Source organism: Panulirus ornatus, chromosome 51 (assembly GCF_036320965.1).
Source record: "Panulirus ornatus isolate Po-2019 chromosome 51, ASM3632096v1, whole genome shotgun sequence".
Lineage (NCBI taxonomy): Eukaryota > Metazoa > Arthropoda > Malacostraca > Decapoda > Palinuridae > Panulirus > Panulirus ornatus.
The window spans coordinates 2,044,556-2,070,000 of record NC_092274.1 but is presented as its reverse complement, the minus strand read 5'-3'; the positions used below and the strand labels follow the sequence as shown (position 1 = coordinate 2,070,000).

The following is a 25,445-nucleotide window of genomic DNA, read 5'->3' as shown; positions in this document are numbered from 1 at the left end:
ACACACACACACACACACACACACACATCTATACTTCTCTGATCACATACCCGACAGCAGTCGGTCCATTTAATCACAGCAACGCCGCTAGTTCCTAACCACCCCCTCCCCCCCACCCCAACACAATTACATCTGTGACTCGTCAACCCATAACTGAGAAACAACAGAACAACACCCACCACCACAACCTGTGAAGTATATGGAAAAGGTTTTGGCTAACGAAACACCAACGATCGGTTCTCTCTCTCTCTCTCTCTCTCTCTCTCTCTCTCTCTCTCTCTCTCTGTATATATATATATATATATATATATATATATATATATATATATATATATATATATATATATATATATATATATATATATATATACCTTTCAATCCACGGGGAAATGAAACACGATAAGTTCCCAAGTGCACTTTCGTGTAATGATCACATCATCCGGAGAGATACAAGAAAGAGAAATACAACAGTCAGTTGATATATAAGGACAGACAGACAGATAGATAGATATATAGGCATTATAATAAGCGAGTTTAATCTTTAAATCCTCGATCATTAAGGGAGATACAAAATACCTCAGTAAGGGGGAGGGAAACTAGGTTAAATTAAGTTTCATGAATGACTCACATGCCAAAAAACTAGTTCCCATCAGCTATTCCCCGCGGGTCTTGGGTCCAGCAAGCGTACGTGTGTGTGTGTGTGTGTGTGTGTGTGTGTGAGAGCACACCCCCCTCCCCCCCGCCCTTGTGACCCGTTCGTGTACGTGATGAGGACCCGTTCCCATGAGAGGACGATATCTACTTTAAACGCTAACAATAATGTGGGCGAACACCTCCGCACTCTCGACCAATGTAAACAAAGACAAGCAGATGGTTTTTTTTTTTTTTTTGGTGGTGGTGGTGGAGGAGGGGGGGAAGGGGGGGGATTAGGACGGGGGAGGGGGGGGGGTCAGCCAGTACTTCTTGTGGGGGGCGGAAGGGGGGGGGGGGTTGTTAGCCAGTGGTTGTGTGTCACTGCCATGAATGAACTGGGTCAATCCTCGCTAACTGTGCCAGGCATAGGTCTGCTTACGGTCTGACAGGAAGAATGTACGTACAGCTGTGGGCGTGGAGGACCAGGTTGAAAAGGCGTGGAAGATTGGGGGAAAAGGCGTGGAAGACTGGGGAAAAAAGAATGGTAAGGGCGTGGAAGATTGGGGGAAAAGACGTGGAAGATTGGGGAAAAGGCGTGGAAGATTGGGGAAAAGACGTGGAAGATTGGGGAAAAGACGTGGAAGATTGGGAAAATTGGCGTGGAAGACGGGAAAGAAAGGCGTGGAAGATAAGGAATAAATGCTTGTAATATTGGGAAAACAGGCGTAAAAAAAAAGGCGTGGAATTTTAAGAATAAAGACGTGGGAGATTGGGAAAATAGGCTGGAGGACTGGAGGGATAAGGCGTTGAGGATTGGAGGGAAAATAGGCGTGGAATATTGGTAAAATAGGAGTGGAGGATCGGGGAAAAAAGGCGTGAATGATTGGGGATAGAAAAAAAGCGTGGAGGATTGGGAAAAATAAGGCGAGGCAGGTTAGGAATATGGCGTGGAAGACTGGGCAAACAGGCGTGGAAGGTGGACGGGAAAAAAGACGTGGAAACTTAGGAATAAAGGCGTGGAAGATCGTGAAAATGGGCGTGGAGGATTGAGGTAGAAAAAAAAAAGTCGTGGAAGACAGAAATAATAGTCCTAAAGACTGATAGAGAGGGAGGGGATGGGGGAGGGGGGCTGAGAACAATAGGGGGGGTGGAGGAGTGAGAGGAACAGCGCGGGGGGGGGGGGGGTTCTCCCAGAACGAGGCGCGGGAGGCTGAGATAAACGAGTAAACACAATAAGGGCACAGGCGACTGAGGAAATCAGATAAAGGACACGGAAGATAAGGAGTGGCGCGCTGGGGGGGAAGGGAAAAAGGGCGTGGAGGAATGGTATTAGAGAGAGAGAGAGAGAGAGAGAGAGAGAGAGAGAGAGAGAGAGAGAGAGAGAGAGAGAGAGAGAGAGAGAGTTCTTATAACCGTATGGGACAATAACAGAGAGGAGGAGGGGGAGGAGGAGGGGGGTTTACTCTGGGGTCTGGCCTTGAAGGCTACCATTCCCCCCCCCGCAACACACACACACACACACACACACACACACTGCAAGGGCGCCCCCCCCCCCCCACTGCACCTTCGCCACACCACCAGTGCTTACTTGACCGGCGACACGAACAAAGACCTCCTTCTCCCCCCTCCCCCCCCAGGTGCAGGCAAACCCCCCTCCTCCCCCCCCCCCCCCAAGGCCACACGGACCACCGGTGCGGAATACACCCTAATTACCTCCAGTGTAACCCCCCCCCCCCACACACACACACAGACCACTACACTTACGGCAGAAACACTGGGGTGAAAAATAGACCCAAAGGTGATCTGCTGACCCTGTTCCCTTGTCCCAGAGACCATAGCGAAAACCCACCTGCGTTTTACGTAAGCAAGATAACGCCAAACTCGCTATTCCCTTTGGTAGGAGGTTCAACAGATGGCCAGCGGTAGCCTCGCCCTTACACTGGGTTCCGCTCTGCGACAGATGTACTTACACACACACACACACACACACACACACACACATCGCCATGTCTGCCTATCTCTTACAGTTACCGCGCGCTGCTGTGTATCACCGCTTCTGTATCATTCAAACCACCGCACCACCACCATCGTATTCACTACACCTGCATCACCAGGACTACACCCACACGATCATCATCTTCACTACACCTGTCTTACCAACAGAGCAACACACCATCATCTTCACTATCAACAACAAAGCAACACACCATCATCTTCACTATCAACAACACAGCAACACACCATCATCTTCACTATCAACAACACAGCAACACACCATCATCTTCACTATCAACAACACAGCAACACACCATCATCTTCACTATCAACAACACAGCAACACACCATCATCTTCACTACACCCGCATCAACAACACAGCAACAACACACTGCATCACAGACTCAGCTTCTGTGATTACAGACGCTACACAGGTGTTTCTGAGACTAACCATACAACTCCCTGAACAACTACCTCAATGTTCATGAATGAACATATCCTAGATCTCTCCACCTGAATGTTCATCAATGAACAGATCCTACATCTCCCTGCCTGTCTGTTCATCAATGAACAGATCCTACATCTCTCTACCTGTCTGTTCATCAATGAACAGATCCTACATCTCTATTTGAATGTTCATGAATGAACAGATCCTACATCTCTACTTGAATGTTCATGAATGAACAGATCCTACATATCTCTACCTACCTGAATGTTCATCAATGAACAGAAAGTGTTTCCATGTGCAATACACTGATAATGAGTGTCTAGAAAATGGGTTACGCACGTACAGAAACTACAAAAGAGAAGGAGAGAATCTACAATCTAACCAGTTTGGGTCCAGGTGGGCTGCCTTACTCGCCTTGAAAAATAGAACAAAAAAACGTTCAGTCGTTTTGTTCTAGGAAGCACATCAGATATGAACTACCATCATCAAATTACGAAGCTGGGGAACCGCATCATTCTCCCCTGAATTGAAGGTTAAGGACAAAGTTAATGTGAAGGTTCCTACGACTCAATATAAATTCATCACAAAAAAAAATTATGACAACACACACACATATGATTATTACACGAAAGTGCACTTGGGAACTTATCGTGTCTCATTTCCCCGTCGACTCATAGGAATATATATATATATATATATATATATATATATATATATATATATATATATATATATATATATATATATATATACTTTACGTCTAAATATAGTAAATCATATCAATGGAGACATCCGGAAAATGCCATATCATTATATACATTTAAGTTCATAAAAATAAGCTGTGTGTGTGTGTGTGTGTGTGTGTGTGTGTGTGTGTGTGTGTAGGAGGGGAAGGGGGAACGGAGGGGGGTTGGTTTAGGCCAACCACGCATGTTAAAGGGCAACAATATGGACTCCTGAGAGAGAGAGAGAGAGAGAGAGAGAGAGAGAGAGAGAGAGAGAGAGAGAGAGAGAGAGAGAGAGAGAGAGAGAGAGAGAGAGAACAGATAGGGAGGGAGGCGACCCCCCCCACCGAACAGATCTCTCCCTTGTGCGTCCATCGTTAACGGTCGAGAGAGAGAGAGAGAGAGAGAGAGAGAGAGAGAGAGAGAGAGAGAGAGAGAGAGAGAGAGAGAGAGAGAGAAGAGGCAGGCAGGCAGGCAGACCTAACCTGTCCGGTGAGTTCTGTTTTGTGTGGGTGTGCGAGTGTGACTCACACACACACACACACACACACACACACACACACACCAGGATATGGTAATTGGCGGCCGGCTGGGGTGATGATGGTGAGGCTGGGGGGTATGTATGTATGTATGTATGTATGTATGGTCGTGATGGTGGCTGTAGCGATGATGATGATGAGAGAGAGAGAGAGAGAGAGAGAGAGAGAGAGAGAGAGAGAGAGAGAGAGAGAGAGAGAGAGAGAGAGAGAGAGAGAGTCCTGGGTGAATCAGGTGATGAACTGCTGGTATTACGTATGCACATCATATGCTAATTAAGAGACGATCAGAGAAGGCTGCTGCTCCACGGGCGCATGCATGATGATGCCTTGGAGGGCCATGGCACAATCTGACATTAATGATGGCAATTAGCGCGAACAGAGGCTTGTAAAAGTCCAGCTCATGACCACCCTGGCGTGATCATGTGGTCACATAGGGCGCGCATGGAGAGGTCACACAGACAGCTAATTACATGCATAACCATTAGAACAATCATGCTAATTCATCATATGGCCAATAGAGTCATCAGAGAGATGAAAACACGAGCCAGTGATGCTTATAATCCAGAGTAACGGCTCTTGAGGAGTTAATCACTCACTTCAGCCAATGATTAATTCAAAGGTATTAATCCAAACAGCTGACGAACTGAATGAGTAATATGAACATAGGTAATAACACACCCGAAAGGTGTGAAACACTTCATAAAGCCAGGGCCGCGCAGCCTTCGCTGAAAGGCGAGGAAATGTTATGATATACGGGGGGTGACGAAGGTCAGTACGGGTTTTGCAGCAGCCAGCCAGCCGGCCGGCTGGCCTTAATGACCTCACCGGTAAAGGCAGTTGACCTTTACAGTCTCCACCCACCCACCCACCCACCCACACACACCCACCCACACACACACACACACACACCACAGCGTCTCTAACTTCGCCTGGCAGCTATATTTCTATACCCAACACACTCGAAGCCAATCAGTGATAGCTACCCCATAACATAGAAGTGATATTCCATTTCCCATTTTCTTCAACACTATCTTACCCGTTCACTAACCATCCCCCATATTCAACATCTAATTCACCCTCTGCTTTCCTTCAGCACGTGTTGAAGGCCCGATATTTTCTTTCATTAATGAACGATCTAATTAAGGACCCGATCGACTGACAATCTATTTTTCTATAAGAGATTACTATTTAACTTCTGTCGCTGTCTATTTCCAAAATCGCTTCCTTGTCTGCCAACAAACCAATTAAGATCTTACTGGTATAATTCGACATCATGGCTTCATCACAGCCATTCAAAATCATTTTCTGATGAACTTGCATTACTTGATCATAGATTAACCTAGACAAGAAGGACACAAGTGCCCCTTACAAGCGAGGAGCACTGTAGCGTGGATCATGGATAAATGCAATTTTTATTCCACGCCTTTTTGACCTACAGTGAACACTGGATTGGAAGGTCAGCCATTTATGGCTGTTTAAATGTCCTCTCCCGTCCATTAAAGCGCCGAGGCCATTTAGATCGCGCAAATGGCCCTAGTTCCACCGACGATCAAACTTGTCTATGTGGTCATAGCCGTTAAGCCATTTAAAAAAAAATGACTATTGAAATGCATCAATCACACATTTTCTCTTCAAATACAATTCTTAAAACAAAAAAAAAAGGCCATTTAAGCCAACGATCAAATGGCTTTAACTGGCTACAGCTGTCATTTCAAAATAACGACACCTATAAGGAATCAACATTCTCATGAAACATAATTATCTAAAAAAAAATAAATTAATTAATGTGTTATTCCTAAAGGCCGATGTATCCAGGAGGGAGGAGATAAGAGGCTACCTAACCCACGCCGATGACGTCAATACCCCCTCGCGAACGCGCGAGCGGCTCGGCTCCGGATTACCCCCGCGCGCTCCCTCCTCTCCCTCTCTCCCAAGATCTACCTCCCTTCCCGCCAAGCTGGATCGTGCGATTTCGTTAATTCGTATATCATCGGCGACATATTTCGTAAGCCGATGATGATGGGAGACTGGTAAATATACCGTGAGGGGCTTGGGCACGTGGGAATTAAGTTCACCTAATTCCATTCGCGTTTGCAACCATTTTCTCTATGAAGTCTGACAGAAAATGTAAATTATTAGAAATTAACTATTTTTTTTCTAGATTAATGAATATCTGAATATGAATTCCTGGGTGACCAGCGATCTTTCATACTCAAGTATACATACGTATATGACATATACGAGGTCACTGCAAGGTATCAATAGGATCTGAAAATTAATTCAGGGTTGTGCAATAGATTGCAATATTTCAAAATATCTTTTTTTTTTCTCCCCAAATTATGATTTTTTTTCATGAAGCACATAAAAGCAGGTACGATTTTTTAATTTCTTTTTATACGATACGATAAAACAGATTGGCTTGCCTTTACGATGACACTGACGTCATTCGATAGTTACGAAAACCTGACGTAGAGAGTTCCGAAGGTCTTTCTATGGAGAGAGAGAGAGAGAGAGAGAGAGAGAGAGAGAGAGAGAGAGAGAGAGAGAGAGAGAGAGAATACAGAAAAAAAATAAAAATGTAAAAACCTTTACACTTGTATAGCCTAAGACAGGTACCCAACTTATCCCCCCCCCACCCCCTAGCAGAGGATGAACGGCTAGGAAGAATGTGCACAAATTCCCCCCCACCCTCCCCGCAAAAACAGGATTCGAACCTATACAGTAATCGAACTCCCGTCGAATATCTTCGCCAAATTCCCTTCTCGCGGAACACCATCTCCCGCCATCCAATAGACAATCAAAACCCATCATCAGGTCGAGTTCAAACCCAGATACAGAGGGGGGGGGGGGTTCAGTCGCCACTTACGCTGTAACCAGCCAAGCCTCAGCGGCCCAGAAGCCCCTATTATATTTCCAGTCCACAGTTCGCGATAGAACAGCTTGATGTATCATATGCTCCGCCGCGCTCATCCTATTATTAAGCCTTGGCGCAAATTGGATTTGCACAAGTCTAAAAGGGACACCATCGCGCCACATAATCGTCTCAAGTATCATATTTTTGGATGTCCAAAGAGAAAATACAATGTACCTTGGATCACTCGGAGAGAAATGAGCGCACACGAAATAGCTGAATTATCGTCCCAAAAAGGCCCTCCATAACTGCTGCCCATATTAGCCATCCTAAACCTGCATATGGACCACTATTTATAGCTCTTAATCGACTATAAATCACGTAAATGACCGTGTCATAACGTTTCCAAAATTAGCCCACATCAGAGTGTTACGATCCATCGGGGCAGGCGGGGGGCGAAATCCCAGACACCATAACTATTCCAAATTACGAAATAAATTTTTTTTTGGTGTGTGTGTGTGTGTGTGTGTGTGTGTGTGTGTGTGTGTGTGTGCGCGCGCGTGTGTGTGTGTGTGTGTGTATTTTTAGGGTCATGACGTGGGAGAGGCTTGTGAATGACCCCCTGCGCTCCAAGCCCTTGGTTTCTTGGCCCAGGTCAAAAGACAGCAACGAAGGTGTGGTGGCTCACAAGCGGAGAGTTCACGACAATGGCCAAGGCAAGGGGGTAACGTGCCTTCTGAACTCGCTAGTCCATGGGTGAGGGAGGGACGAGCTGAGAGTCTAGTATCCTTCCTCTCTGTACAACAGGCAGAGACGGGAGGCCTGCGAGACGGGTGCTTTCAAGCAGTACCGAACCAACCTCCTCTCTCTCTCTCTCTCTACGAAGAGAGAGAGAGAGAGAGAGAGAGAGAGAGAGAGAGAGAGAGAGAGAGAGAGAGAGAGAGAGAGAGAGAGAGAGAGAGAGAGAGAGAGAGAAGGCTCGGTCGTCCTTCGAACTGGCTCGTAGCGCGACCTCGCAACAACACTTTCGTCCTCGGCTGCGCCGTATTCCAGAGGCCACTAACAAACCCCTCCCTCCTCCCGCACGCAAACCTCTCCATAGCGAGGGAATGGTCCGATTGCGTGCAGCCTACCTTGTGGGGGTCCCTGGAGGGCCTCCTCTACCCTACCACCAACTCAAGGATCTCGACCTCCTGGGGGAGAGAGAGAGAGAGAGAGAGAGAGAGAGAGAGAGAGAGAGAGAGAGAGAGAGAGAGAGAGAGAGAGAGAGAGGCACTTCCCTGGGGCAATACACAGTACCCCATCGACGATGTACTAGTAATCAAGGAGTGAGATTCCGAAGCGTCCAGCCAGCCCGGCCTCCAGGCCCCCCATTTGCACACCATGTCCTCAGGGTGCACACACACCATCCCGTGCACCGCCGCCCGAGGCCCAGGTGCGATGGCCCGTTCCCTCGCCCGGGTGGCGTGTACACTCGTAGGGAAGGGAAGCCACAGTTTGTTAAACTTTTTTTTTTTTTTTAAATTCTTACCTTCACAACGCGACGTGCGCGACGCCCATCTCGCGATGGTTGGATTAATTAAGGCGTGCGGCAGGCACGACTCTTGAGCAGGACGCTACGACCCTTGAACAGGACGCTACGACCCTTGAGCAGGACGTTACGACCCTTGAACACGACGGTACGACCCTTGAGCAGGACGTTACGACCCTTGAACACGACGGTACGACCCTTGAGCAGGACGTTACGACCCTTGAGCAGGACGTTACGACCCTTGAGCACGACGGTTCGACCCTTGAGCAGGACGTTACGACCCTTGAACAGGACGCTACGACCCTTGAGCAGGACGTTACGACCCTTGAACACGACGGTACGACCCTTGAGCAGGACGTTACGACCCTTGAACACGACGGTACGACCCTTGAGCAGGACGTTACGACCCTTGAGCAGGACGTTACGACCCTTGAACAGGACGTTACGACCCTTGAGCACGACGGTTCGACCCTTGAGCACGACGGTTCGACCCCTGAGCACGACGGTTCGACCCTTGAGCACGACGGAACACGACCCTTGAACACGACGGTACGACCCTTGAGCAGGACGTTACGACCCTTGAACACGACGGTACGACCCTTGAGCAGGACGCTACGACCCTTGAGCAGGACGCTACGACCCTTGAGCACGACGGTTCGACCCTTGAGCACGACGGTTCGACCCTTGAGCACGACGGAACGACCCTTGAGCACGACGGAACACGACCCTTGAGCACGACGGTACATGACCCTTGAGCACGACGGTACACGACCCTTGAGCACGACGGTACGGCCCTCTGAGCACAACCCAGTAGAAAACACATATTCGTAACATCAATTCCATCTATAAACCTACGTATAGCAGTATATCCTATAGTCTATATAGCCTATAGACAAAGCCGGCAGGACAGCAGAAGAACCATGGGATGGGGTGTATATATGACCTCCTCTACGGGGGAGGTCATATATCAAGGGAAGGTCAGGTCTCATACGACCATTACGAAACTCAGGTTCGTGGCCTTGAAAACCATTCCCGTTTAACCAATCGCCTGATGATTTTAAACGCTCGTCAGTGGCCTGGGGACATTCAATAAGGCCTTTCAAATGTCCCAGGTGTAAAGGCCCCACTCGAATCATGTTCAACGTGTTCTTTATGTGTTATTCATAACACTATGGTCGCCTACAATCACAACCCAAGCATGAGAACACTTCCAACACCAATCCTAGTGTAGTTACAACATTACCAACACCAATCCTAGTGTAGTTACAACATTACCAACACCAATCCTAGTGTAGTTACAACATTACCAACACCAATCCTAGTGTAGTTACAACATTACCAACACCAATCCTAGTGTAGTTACAACATTACCAACGCCAGTCTTGGCAACAGGACTTCGCTAATATAAATACCCTCTAAGCCACGGGGCTTCCACGGTATTAGCGGCGCTGCTGGTAAAAGAAAATATAAATATATGAAAGGCTTTTTTCCTGGTCTGAGCAAGACCTTTTCAGTGCATGAGACTTCCTCAAAGATCTTTAGGCTGTCCAAAATTTCAGTCTAATCCTTGCCCCGTGTTCCTTTCCGTGTGTGTGTGTGTCCAATCTTTGCCCCGTGTTCCTTGTCTTTGTGTGTGTCTGTCTGTGTGTGTGTGTGTCCAATCCTTGCCCGGTGTTCCTTTCCTTGTCTTTGTGTGTGTGTGTGTGTGTGTGTGTGTGTGTGTGTGTGTGTGTGTGTGTCCAATCTTTGCCCCGCGTTCCTTGTCTTTGTGTGTGTGTGTGTGTGTGTGTGTGTGTGTGTGTGTGTGTGCACCCTCTATGACGCAACGCACACCCCCCCCCCCCTCCGTAAGACTGTCTCACCGACTCAGAGTAGCACAGCGATTGTGTGATGTTTACACTGGCCACTGAGTTATGTGGTGAAGAATAATGACCTGTTGCTCTTATGGGGGAAATCGCCTCACACGCTACCATCGCGGGCTGGGAATCGTGGTTCCGTGTTACGTAACAGTCCGTGTCATAGCATAGCCAGTGAGGGAGCATCGTGTTATAACACAGCCAGTGAGGGAGCATCGTGTCATAACACAGCCAGTGAATAAGCATCGCCAACAGAGCGTCAGAAGTTAAAGTTTCTTTCAAATGTCGGTAAAATAAATTATTCATTACCACAATCGTACCCTCGTTGATGCTCACGGAATTCTGTGAGGCTGCGACCTTCCATGGGAGAGAGAGAGAGAGAGAGAGAGAGAGAGAGAGAGAGAGAGAGACTCATTTTGCTGTGTGCATCTATCTCTATATTTCCGTGTTGACAACAGTGTGGTTCTACATGCTCCTCAAACGGAACCTGTTAACGGCAGAATGGTTGCGCCAGTAATACGCAATCTGTTAACGGTAAAAATGCGTTAGACACCAATAATAATAATAATAATAATAATAATAATAATAATAATAATGCTCTGGCCTCCACTATCGAGGCTTATAAAGGCGATAACGTGCTGGGCCACTGTTCATCCTGTAGCAATACCCCGTCCGCCCGTTGTAACTCCGGGGTATTTTTATCCCAGTGGGGTCGGCCGTCGTCACTCCCAACACATCATGGCTTCCATGTTATATGTTCTGCCAAAGTCTATTCCTTTCCCATGTTTCTCCGTACGTAAACCTCCTCTCAGAGCACGACGGTACGACCTAGGAGCACGACGGTACGGCGCTTGAGCACGACGGTACGATCCTTGACCTGAAACAACCTTTACTACCAAAATACACGAATCACTCATTGACTCTGATAAAACGAACACAGATAGCCATGTTTAACGAGCTACCCTTTGAACAAACGAAGAAGGGGAGGGGGGAGAGGGGAGATGGGGTGACGCTCCCCTCACTGTACAAGGGGAGGCGAGGTCGTCCTCATGTGGCCAATATTCTCCCTCATACATGAGGAAATTCTCATCACGGCGTCTCTAGGGAGAAACCATCCAACTGTCGTTGATGTAATTACTCCCCCCCCCCCCGCCGCCCCTCATTGTTAGCAGGAAACGAGGGAAAGTGCTGGCAGCATCTGTAAGAGGTACGACCCTCTAAGGGGAACGACTCTTAGGGTATGTACAGGGTCGTACATTCATGTTCAACAGTGTTCTTGCTTATATATATATATATATATATATATATATATATATATATATATATATATATATATATATATATATATATAAGTCCCTCGGGCTTGAGCGACTGCACAGACCCCAGAGAACGACTCATCCAAAACCAACTGCATCAAAGATCGCGAACTATGCCTCCGAAAAGAAGAGAGAAGAGTAGAGAGAAAGCTAACACCTGTACAGCAACGTCAGTGTGGCTGGCGCGCTGGGTAATATGCGCGATTACGTGCGGGGGGCGGATGGATGGTCCAGTACCACAGGAGGGTAACGCAAGGGAGGTTACGTTACCTGAGAGAGAGAGAGAGAGAGAGAGAGAGAGAGAGAGAGAGAGAGAGAGAGAGAGAGAGAGAGAGAGTGCATGGACGCGGCCGGTGGGAGGTGGAGTGTCCGTCAAACCGTTGCCATGCGCCACTTCTGACACCGGGCGAAGAAGATTCGCGCCTTCGCCCGTCGCAACCCCATTAAGACGCCGCACTTGCCAGACTTAAAAAGAAAAAAAAAAATACATGTACCTATCTCTTATGGACACGAATGGCGTCCCTCCCTACACTTCAAACTGGCCTTGTAGACCCAGGCGCCAGTGTGGTGAGCCTGGGCACTGTAACCCTGACCCCTCCCAGCCCATGTGGGAAAGTGGGTCAAGAGACGAGACGACACGAGATGAAGCAAATGTTTTTCTTTCTCTCTCTCTCTTTCACTCTCTTCTTCCCAGAAAGAAAATGCAGTTTGCTAGTCTCCGTTTTCTGATGCTTTCCGCCAACTCCACTCGCATGTCATCTACCCTATATTTTCACTAACGTACGGAAGATAATAATACATTCGCATACCATTATAGACTTTCATTTTTTGATGTTATGGCTTATATAAATGAAACTGGGGAAATTACTTCTACTGTCACCTGTCCAAGATACGATTATTTAATAACAAAAAAAAAATATTTCTAATTTATTTCTGCAAAATATTACGTTGCAAAATTATATTCCGATATGCCAATACCTGTCCGGGCGGAAGTTTACGGTTCATAGAGGAAAAGAGAATTTTGGGAAAGATTCGAACTGTAATCCTTAACCCAGACCCTTAATCTGCTGGCTCAAGACAGAAACGCGACCAATCCATTTTTTAATACGTTTCCATAACAACCATCTAAAACCTATTCTTTCTCATATATATATATATATATATATATATATATATATATATATATATATATATATATATATATATATATATATAGAGAGAGAGAGAGAGAGAGAGAGAGAGAGAGAGAGAGAGAGATAGATAGATAGAGGGCTTAGTATGATATGAAATATATAATTTCATCTCATTACACTAACTCATAGCAAGGCTCCGTTTTCTATGTACACCTACTTATGTAAAGTCTTTATAAATGTATAAAATACCCTACCAAGCGATATACATAAATGTGTGAAATTCTGAATTTCCATCGTATACTCATAACACGAATTGGTTCAGCGGGGGGAAAAAGGATATATTTAATTCGATTTACAGTTCAAACCCTCAAACCAATACGGCGTTTTCTATTGTGTGCAAATCGCTCGCCAACCAATCATTTCACCCGCCGTTTAAAAACGAATATAAATCTAACAGCAATTTGCAGTAATTTCTAAAACACTTTCATGTATTCAGGTTATTAATAATGACACATCCACTTTCACTATACGTGTGCCTACGTACAAATGGCTCTTTAAAACATGGCAACCGAAGATTCATCACGGAAGAAAACGCACATTAAATGGCGTAGATGCAACACGGAAGAAAATGGACAATCAGGTGGTGATGCCTCAATCAAGGTGATACAATTTGTAATTCACATGAGAAACTCTCTTACGAAGATGAGATGGGGTCATTCATATTCCATGTGGATATCATATATACGACACACTCTGCATCTTAAACGACGGAGAGACGTTTAAAAATGATATTCGTCTTTGATCAAATATTACGGCCGACAATATTAATCTTATACCATCCGTATTTCCTATATACAACACACAATTCTGTCTAACAATTATCATTTTAAGAACATTATACCTTGATAATCATACTTACATAGAACACTGTAACTTAATCATTTGTAATATCTCATAAAAATGCGACTGTTATCTCAAGAGAGATGGCAATATTTGAAGATGTTTGTCAACATTTCGTCATTGTAACCGTTTTGCAGCGAACCGGGTCGCTGGCGTCCATCTTCCGCAGCGTCCAAAATACTCGCCTCTTAACCACGGGAATAAAACGACCTAACCAACTCTCAAAAGCGACATGGCGAATTCTTACAACACACACACAACTGTGAACATTTAACAATTAAATGACAATGAGACGACCTTTCGCTGCGTGGGTTACGTAATTCAGACAAGAGCTCGGCTAACGGAGGGTAGTGCTCTCCCGCCATCATTGTTCCCGCTTACGTAATTGTTCGCCCAGCGCCACCAGCCCACCTGTTAGCCAGCGACCATTTTTCACGCCCCCTAGACCCGTGCCAAAACTGTACGCTGTGGGAAATGTAAAAATGTCTTCTTTTCTATCTTCTCAGAAACACGGATGAAACATTTTCCCCTGCCATCCTCCTCCTCTGGCGTCTCTCTCTCTCTCCAGCGGCGCCCAGGAAGCAAGCCAAGTCCACTAGGCGGAGACATTAGCCAAGAAGCATAGTGATATATGTGATTTATGATATCACAAATGAGAATCTAAAAAATTTCCAATTTTCAAAAACAGAGTCATATAAAAATCTATATATCCAATGGCTCAATCACACAAATAACAATTACAATTAACAACTGATAAATATAACGAAATATGAGAATGGGTAAAAAAAAATTTAAATGATAAAATCTTAAACAATTACGAGAAAAATAAGAATGAAATATGAGAAATATGAACCTAAGTTTGGACGCTACCAAGCACAAATCATATTTCGAAAAATATGAAACTAGAAACTAAAAAATGCTAATTTGGATTTAAAAAGAAATGTAACTCGACCATTAAAAAATATATTGTAAATTTTGAACATCAAAAAATACGAGAAATTGTAATCGTCAGACATTACAATAAAATTTCATTCTTGAGCATTAAAAATACCAGAAAAATATAATAATAATAATAATAATAATAATAATAATAATAATAATAATAATAATAAAACGAAGTCACATCCACACTCATACACATAACTATTCATATACATTTATCATATGAACACTACGAAAGTAATTATCAAAATAAGAATTACAAAAGTAATTTCTGTAGACCTTGTAATTATCTTGAACTGATAGAAACTTTGGTGGCACCGTCAGCGGAAGCTGGTGGCGTCTGATAGCGCTGAACGGAGCGCAGGATGTTACGTCAGCCTGGGGAGTGTCAGCTACTCCATACGTCAGCCTGGGGAGTGTCAGCAGGACCACACGTCAGTCTGGAGTGTCAGCCGAGCCACACGTCAGCCTGGGGAGTGTCAGCCGGGCCACACGTCAGCCTGGGGATTCTCAGCCAGGCCATACGTCAGTCTAGGGAGTGTCAGCCAGGCTACAAGTCAGTTTGGGGAGTGTCAGCCAGGCCACACGTCAGCCTGGGGTGTCAGTCGGGCCACACATCAGTCTGGGGAGTGTCAGCCGGGTCACACGTCAGTCTGGGGAGTGTCAGCTAGTCCATACGTCAGCCTGGGGAGTGTCGGTCAACGGACCTTCTATTCCCCAGTATCTTTCTAAAGTTACGGCCCAAATCTGCGCTACTTCCAGCAGCAGGGAAATGTCTACCTCTGGAGCGAGAAAAGTCCTTTCACGAGACTGAACTCCCAATGATACAGCCTCGCTAAAGTCACCCATGATGTGATTATTACACGAAAGTGCACTTGGGAACTTATCGTGCTCCATTTTCCCCGTGGACTCATAGAAATATATATATATTGTTACGAAGACGTGTGTGTTTGTATCTATTTCTTATCAGGGCGAGGAGTGATGCTTGAGGCTGGCTCGGAGTTTCTGTCCACCCAGCATTTTACGAGAGTGTAACTACGCCGAGACTCTGGGACCCTCCAACCAATGAGAACTTCCCCTATATTTCTATAGCCAATCGAAATGTAAGGTTTATAGCAGCAAGGGCGAACACTTGTCTTCTCGTACCCACAACACCCGCTGAGACTTGATTCCTTTCTCTGAAGCCCAGCGAGGTGGGTGGTGTCCCCTGCTGTAAGTCCTGCTGTGCTATAAGCCCGTTACCCTAGTGCTGTGCTATAAGCCCGTTACCCTAGTGCTGTGCTGTAAGCCCGTTACCCTAGTGTTGTGCTATAAGCCCGTTACCCTAGTGCTGTGCTATAAGCCCGTTACCCTAGTGTTGTGCTATAAGCCCGTTACCCTAGTGCTGTGCTATAAGCCCGTTACCCAAGTGTTGTGCTGTAAGCCCGTTATAATTATCAGTGTAATGTTATCGAAGAACTGCCTTAGAGGAAAGAGAACTCCTGGCTTGAAATCTTATCTGGAATGTTAAGTCATGTACGAATGTTATCTTATGTTCAATGTTAAGCTCACTTTCAATGTTAACGTAATGTTTCATGCTTGATTTATGTGCCTATCTTTGTACACTTGAAATCTTTCATTATAAGTAGATTTAATGTAATGCTGGTCTTTAATTCAATCCCATAACTTTATTATTGTGTTATCCTGAGTTGTGCCACTTGACAAATCTATAACGTCCTTGCAAAACAAGGACCAGTAGTATTTGTAACAATATATATATATATATATATATATATATATATATATATATATATATATATATATATATATATATAAATTTGGACCTATCTGGAGTCATGATTCACTTGACCATTATGTACGCAGAGCACACAGCTGAACACACACACGCACACACACACACACACACACACACACACACACCCGGAACAGCTGCTGGCCGCAAGGACGCATTATATAAGGCTCACAGTACACAATATCAGCACTACAGAGTAGCCAGCCTGAATACAATGCTCAAACATCAATATATCCCGCGAGAGAGAGAGAGAGAGAGAGAGAGAGAGAGAGAGAGAGAGAGAGAGAGAGAGAGAGAGAGAGAGAGTGCGATAGCCAATTAATTATCTCCACTTGACTGAATGTATAAATGAAGTTTATAAGGACATGGTTTAATTAGAATGACAGGAATTCCAAGTTTCGAGTGGGGAATAGAGTCGGCGGTAAATGTTGCCACTTGAGATCCCGTCCGAGATAAACAATAACAAATGACTGACTGAATGATGCTTCGTTAATTATCGACAATTTATACAACACGGGTGTATCATAATTACAAATAAATACATGAAGGAGGTAGAGATAATGTATTATTTCTATTTTATTAACTTTTTTTAATATATAATCGAGATGACAGCAAGGAAGAGGCCATCAACCCGTCAATATTGTACCCAAAGTTCTCGAGTTCTGCTGGCCTCTCGTTTTCTATCGGGCCGAAGCGGGCGTGCAATGCATATGGCCTCTCGACTCCCAGGCGCCACCAACCATTAAGGTGATCCATTTAAAACCCCACCTCCACACCTCTTCCTCCTCTTCCTAGACCACTTTTACCAACTGGAGCAAAAAAAGTTTCACCTTTGTGGATGACAATTATGTACACATCTACCGCGGGCGCCGCGCGCGAGAGAGACCCACCAGCTTCTCCTGTTACCTAACTCACAACCTTTAAGGAGGCAACATGGCTTCCCTATATTACGTCATCGGCAACAACAACCCTCCACCCCCCCCTTGCGTCATCAGCTACCCTACTACCCCCCCTGTGTGCCTGTCCCCCCACCCTACTCCCTCCGTCAAATCCCTCTCACTATCACTGTAATCTTTAATGTATATATATCTTAAATTCACAATTCTTATCGTGATACACATTGGCTGAAGGGTACGTGGCTCTATGGGGCAATATAGCATCTATATAGCATCTCTATATATCTCGAACTATAACAGGGACCTGCGTATATATCTAGATCGGGATCTTCCGAGTATCTGGATAAAGGATATTCGAATAAATACTGGGATCTTCGTGTATTTGGACCTGAGGTTTTCGATCAATTTGACTGGGGATCTTACAATATTTGAGAGCCAGCACTTCTGTGGCTACACAGCATCATTCCTTGGCTCCAGGTTCATGTCTTCTCTTCCCGTCTTGACCCACATGTGGGGCTGCTCACAAACACAAAATCCCATCAAAGATCGTACCGTCATGCTCAAAGGCTTATCAACTCCAAAAAAGCCCTTCCCATGTACTGCCATGTCCTCCAGCAGATAACCTGGTCAAAGACCATCAGGTCTTGTGTTATCTGTCCTTCCCATGTACTGCCATGCCCTCCAGCAGATAACCCGGTCATAGATCTACCCCCACACCCTACCTCACGCCACCGCACTCTTCTACGCCAGGTAGAGTGCGTGTCCCTAGTGAACATATACAGCACACCTCACTTGTTGAAACAAGGGCCACAACACTTGGCCAATACTCATGACAACCCCGCGTCTTGGAGTCGTGTCTCACGTGGTCATTACACTGGTCATAAGCTCTTGGCCCGGGGGAATACGACCCCCTGAGGGTGAAGGTACGACCCCAAACATGAGGGTACGACTCTGTGTACGTGACACGACGCCCTGGGGGGGGACATGAACATGACCGATAAGAACCTCCGGGCCCGGGGGAAGGTGACGCATGTGCTGTCGGGAAGAACGTAACCACGCATTTCTACCCTACCAAAACGTGGTCTCTGCTTACACCACCGACCCAGCTGGTGGACCCCACCCAGCCCTAGCCAGTCATCTGGGGTCTCCTTCAGCTGTCTTGTGGTCAATATTGACACCAGGAGAGGCAGGCGAGTGTGCCTCACTCACTCTAAGAATCGTGTTTTCGTGATTACGTGTTCGAGATCGCCTTAATTCTCTCTCTCTCTCTCTCTCTCTCTCTCTCTCTCTCTCTCTCTCTCTCTCTCTCTCTCTCTCTCTCTCTCTCTTTCCTTTCCATTGGCAAAAGAGCCAAGCAGACCTTACCTCCACTTCCCTCTGAGCGACAGCGACGGATACACATGGTATCAATACCGTCTCTGCTTCCCTGCCATGCACGTATCAAACACACACACACACACACACACACACACACACACACACACGCACACCGAGTCCCATAAATAAGACGAAAGAGAAAAGAAGAAAAGGTTGCAACTCAAAAACGATTGACGCAAGTCACGAACACGTCTCCAAAGCGATTTACGTACGATTTCTTTTTTTTTTTTCCTGACATTTAAAATTCCCTTTTCAGAGAAAGTCCTCATAATGTGTTCGGGGCAACACAGTCCCTGCGTGTGACGCTCGCGCGTGCAGTCACGCGTCGCATCCTTGCGTATGACATTCTTACGCACCACAATCTTACGCGTTACATTCTTACGCACTACATTCTCATGCACGACACATTCTTACACATCACATTCTCACGCACTACATTCTGACGCACCTCGTACTAACACAACTATGTTCTAATCCATTATTGAGCCAATGTATTCGCACACATTCCATTCTAATGTTCCACCAACAGCTTGACACTGCGTGTGTTACCAGAAAATTCATATTTATCACATATCTGGCCAGTAAAACCACGAGTGGCAGTGGTAATAAACCAGGTTTAATCCTCACTCACTCTATGATAAACCAATATCTTGCAAGAAAGAAAAAAGAAATGGTATAAACCCATTTCAAATACATCTATGTCTGCTGGTCTTTCCCGCCACACCAGGGTAGCGCCTGCAACAAACAAGTAATGCCCTGTTCCTTCCACTGGAATGTGATGATACAGGAGGGGAGGACTGTCAGATATTCCCCCCTTCCCTCCTGGGGTTCCACCACTCTTACTCGCCTTCTACGACACGCAGGGGATACGTGGGTCGTGCACGTCGTGCTCAAGGGTCGTACCGTCATGTTTAAGGGTCGTACCGTCGTGTTCAAGGGTCGTAACGTCATGTTTAAGGCTCGTACCGTCGTATTCAAGGCTCGTACCGTCGTATTCAAGGGTCGTACCGTCGTATTCAAGGGTCGTACCGTCGTATTCAAGGGTCGTACCGTCGTGTTCAAAGGTCGTGCAGTTCTGCCTTCAAAATAGCCCCACAATTACCTTCAAAATGGCTATTCAAAAAGAAAGAAAAAAAAACTCACACTCATTCAACCTGTCCCTCCTCTCACACTGTCCTCTACAATCAGTGACCCATCTTAAAAAGGTCAAGGCTTGTACTGATTAATGACCCTAGTGACCTTAATGATTACTGAACTTAGGAGACACATTACTCCAGGGAAGGTGTGTGTGTGTGTGTGTGTGTGTGTGTGTGTGTGTGTGTGTGTGTGTGTGTGTGTTGGCTCGTCCCAAAAGGCTCATATGAGCGAGTCTCATTCACAGGTCCGGACAGACTCGCTTACCCATGGGGACTGAATAATTGGCCAGTGAATAGGCGGATATTATTAGCAGAGAGACAGAGACGGATCTGTATATCAGGACGAGAGAGAGAGAGAGAGAGAGAGAGAGAGAGAGAGAGAGAGAGAGAGAAAGAGAGAGAGAGAGAGAGAGAGAGAGAGAGAGAGAGAGAGAGAGAGAGAGAGAGAGAGAGAGAGAGAGGAGAGATTCATTAGTTAGAGACAGTTTGAGGTCTGTATCACACTAGACCCACATCGTTGCATGACAAGAAGACAGAGATAGAGAGACCCTATAAATGTCTCGAACGGACGATATATATATATTTCTTTCTTTTAAACTATTCGCCATTTCCCGCGTTAGCGAGGTAGCGTTAAGAACAGAAGACTGGGCCTTTTTTGGAATATCCTCACCTGGCCCCCTCTGTTCCTTCTTTTGGAAAATTAAAAAAAAAAGAGAGGGGCGGATTTCCAGCCCCCCGCTCCCTCCCCTTTTAGTCGCCTCCTACGACACGCAGGGAATACGTGGGAAGTATTCTTAATCCCCTATCCCCAGGGATATATATATATATATATATATATATATATATATATATATATATATATATATATATATACATATATATATACATATATATATACATATATATATACATATATATATACATATATATATATATATATATATATATATATATATATATATATATATATATATATATATATATATATACATAACAGGAAAGAAGAGGAGATATAGTACAGTTAGAGACACAGGGATCTATATCACACAACCCCACATCGGCACGAGACACAGAGATATCCCCAGCACTGTCTCAATAGGACACATTTGCTCCTACTTCCTCAATGTGGTGGCCATTGCTGGCTGATATACCCAATCATCGATCCACGACCTTCTCTGGCGAGAGCATACCACTGACATACCAGCTCGCAAGGACGCTAGGCAATGCGGACGCCAGGCAATGCGGACGTCAGGCAATGCGGACGCCAGGCAATGCGGACGCTAGGCAATGCGGACGCCAAGCAAGCAGAGCCCTGGCCCTTACACATGGAACACCCCGTCATCCTACACCACCACTGTCGCAATAAAGGATTTGAACCCCACAAAAAAAATGGCCTTAAGAACTTTAAGGCTTTTAAAGACACGAGTGTACGCATACGATGCCCTAACCCCAGTACCCCTTTAAACCGCAACCCCCCCCCCCCAACGTAACCCTTTAAAACCCCTTCCACCTTAAATATGATCACCTTCCGCCATCACAAAAGGACTACAACATAACAACTCCCTCTATAACCTCGCCAGGATTCCTTGTGACATACTGGGACCACCATTTTTGACCCAAGACGACCTTATACTTAAAACCTTAATATAAGGGTCTCCTTTAAAACTCACATCTTAACCAAACCCACCCTTAAAGAACCAACCCTGGCCAAGACACTCTCACACCACAGACTAACACCCACTCCCTCATAACTCATACCTCACAAGAACCCTTACGAAACTTACAAAGACCTTCTCACAACCATGACCTCACGGAGGTCATCTCTCATAATCAACATCTCATCCAAACAACCCTCACAAAGACCTTTAAGTTGATCACCAAGACGCCAACACCTCACAGCCCAGCCTTCACCATGTCACAATCCAGGCTTCATCAAGACCCACCTCATCAAAAAAAAAACCCTCATAATTCAAACCTCACCAAGACCACCTCATACCTTACATTTCATATCATCCACTAAAAAAAAAACCAGGCCTCATAATGTACACCTTCATCATGACCTAACTCACAATATAGACCTCACAATCAACACCAAATCCCCACTCACACAAACCAGGCCTCATAATATCAACCACATCAAAACCCAAGGAACGACCCAGACCTCATAATGTCCACCAAATCACACACTCACAACCCAGGCAGGCCTCATCATCTACATCTCACCAAGAACCCCCACTCATAATCCTCATTAAAAAAAAAAAAAGACGCGAAAATCAAGCCTCCACTGTGATCCAGAGAATGCTACTGTCCACAGACCACACACAAAAGAACATTCACGGCATCATAATACACCGTGGGGTCCTCCCGCGAACCCCCATCTCCCTCCACTCAACACCACCCCAGATCCCCCCCTCATGCTTGCCCAACCCCAGGGCGAAGGCCCGTACCGTCCTGTCTCGATGAAACACCAACCCTCTCTCCCCCTAGCCAGATGTCCCCAACATCCCTTACAGTACGTACAACACCACATCCACAAGACAAACAGACCTCTTTAACTCCATATCGAAAGCAGATCTTGGGGCATCCGGTCCCTTTTAATCTTTAAAAGTGATCATCATTTGTTTATTCCCACCCTTTAAGTCGTAGGACTTTCCATATACTTATAATTCTCACTATATATATATATATATATATATATATATATATATATATATATATATATATATATATATATATATATTGCAATCTTGCAGTTGAAGGCTGAGGTAAAGTAATAATCTAACTTATCATTTGGCCTTCGTACATAAAGGGTTACTGATTACACATTTCTTAAACCCAACTCTCTCTCTCTCTCTAACGTAATATAAACACTCAATGCACTTCTCCCGTGCCTCCTGGAATATCAAACCACCAATATCATCAATGTTAAATTGAATATCAAACCAGTAATATCACTATCAATTTGAATATCAAACCAGTAATATCATCAATGTTAAATTGAATATCAAACCAGTAATATCATCAATGTTAAATTGAATATCAAACCAGTAATATCATCACTATCAATTTGAATATCAAACCAGTAATATCATCAATACTAAATTGAATATCAAACCAGTAACGTTATCATAAGCGATGAAAATATTCGAAAGTGATACGATCATTATCAAACAATACTGAATGATATAAATATTGACTTGAATATCGTCATAAATATTATCAATATTAAAGACAATATTAAACCATTCACAACGATACTATAAACATATAAGTATTATTACTAATATCAAGTAAATCCTTGAAACAATAACACGGTACTTTAATCATACTGAAGCTTTTATTAGATTAATTTTAAGTGATTTTGTTATAAACATGTTCACGCGAGTCTTGCGCCCCTGATATACAAATTCAAACTTGAAACTATAACTTTAAAGATATATATTCTAATGTGAGCCATCTTCCCTCCGGGGACATGAATCTTCCGTCAGGTGGGGAATACCTAATTCAAAACGACAGCAAATTAGGATGTACGACAGGTCAAATCCCTCCACACCAACGTTCATCTTACGCTTCGTAAAATCATGTGTGCACATCCGGCTCCGTACGCCCGCAGGTGCGTAAAACAATTCGTTAATTCCCCGTTAAACAGTGTATGGCCTCGTGTATAACGAAGGAAGGGGGAGGCCAGAGATTCAACGTCATCTCTCTCCTCGTTACACTCGACCCCCTCTCTCTCTCTCTCTATAGAGAACTCCCAGGTCGTGGGACTTGACACACACACACACACACACACACGCATAGGACGATGCCAAACACTTATTTAATCGCGTACTCACCGCCATGACCAGCTCGAAGGGGTATTTGTACACCCTCACGGGCGACTGGTAGCTCTGCACCATCTTGCCACTCGAAATAAATAGAACGGAGGGAAACGAAGCACACTAGCCGGGGCGAAATATCAGGAGCACAGTCTGCACATACCCTCCTCCGCCGAGAACGGTCATTCACTGAGTCAATGCGTCGACTGTCAACAGAATATGGAGACCAAAGCTGAATTGGACACGGGGGACTCTTTTATGATCAAAATTCGGGGCAAGTCGTCGAATTAGGTTGACAATTAATATTCTATTTTTTTTCTGATGTATCTATGATGGTATAGCTATCGTATAAATGTCTTAAAAACACATGAGAGTATGTTAATGTTTTCCGAGATCGCAACGTCCGCGCAGCTCCACTGCGCAGCAGACGACCCCATAAGGGCCTTCGTCCAAGTCTTACTATGACTTATTTCTCTTTAAAATAAGTTAAAAAAGACTTGTTCTATACACTTTTTATTATATAAAATACACTTATATAATAATAATACTAAATCTAAGGGTTATTAGGTGCTTTTCCTCTTTTTAAAGAGATATAAGGCAAACACTCAACCCACAGCCATGGATTCAAACACAGTCTAAAGAGAATTGTAAACATACTCGCTGAATAACATCCTTTGGCATCTAAAATTCCTCGACTGTAGGAGCACCAGTGGGTGCAGATTCCCCTAACAGATCTCTTAGACATTTTCTCTTTGAAGATTTACTTAGAATTCTAGCAAATGTTCTTAATATGGCAACATTACAACAGCCAAAAGAATTATACTTGTGCTGTTTCCAAACGCTCGTCGTCTTGCCAGTATTTTAAACTTGATACAGTTTTCTTATATTAATCAAGTGTCATTAATATGTCAACACTGCTTTCAATTAAGTCATTTAATCTTAAATCTATATCTTTCCAGAGGACTGTATAATAATAATAATAATAATAATAATAATAATAATAATAATTAATGTTTATATGTTTATATAATGAATTACAATGTTTTGACAATTACTATAACTATAAGAAACGTCAGAACGATGCCTAAATTACATAGTGGCACAACCAACACCCAGAAAACCAAAAAAAAAAAAAAAAATACAAAAATGGTAGATGGTTCATCATTACGAACGCAATCGACGCGTCGCTGCATTACGCGAACGCGGGTCGCCCCGCCCTAATTACTGACGCAATCAAGACGCTAATAAGGCGGGGGGAGGGGGGGTGATACTGGAGCCGATCTCCCGTCCATTTTAGAGACAGGTCAGGGATGACTGACCCCACTGGTCGAGAAGGTCAAAGGGTAAGTAGATTATACACTTGTCGAGAGAGGGTCAACAGAAGGAATGACGCGTGACCTGTGCCCAGTGTGTACGCATCACTGGAACACACGACCCAAACCCGTGGCAATAAATGACACACACACACACACACACACACACACACACGCATCTCTTGGTACTGGCAAAGCCGGCCAATCATCTTCTTGGCAAATGTTACAATCCCATTCATAAAC

The 25,445-nt window shown here is 44.7% G+C and overlaps 1 protein-coding gene across 4 annotated transcripts in view; it reads right to left on the bottom strand.

Annotated features, from left to right (window-relative positions):
* retm (real-time) overlaps window positions 1-24,099 on the bottom strand; it is a 118,785-nt gene extending 94,686 nt beyond the window's left edge. For 3 of the 4 annotated variants that reach the window (XM_071691790.1, XM_071691791.1, XM_071691792.1), the window contains exon 1: window positions 23,908-24,099. In XM_071691790.1, coding sequence (XP_071547891.1) covers window positions 23,908-23,970 — 63 coding nt within the window. In that variant the 5' untranslated portion in view covers window positions 23,971-24,099. The remainder of the gene's footprint in view (window positions 1-23,907) is intronic. The other variant, XM_071691793.1, reaches the window with a different exon arrangement.
* Between the last annotated feature and the right edge of the window lie 1,346 nt (window positions 24,100-25,445).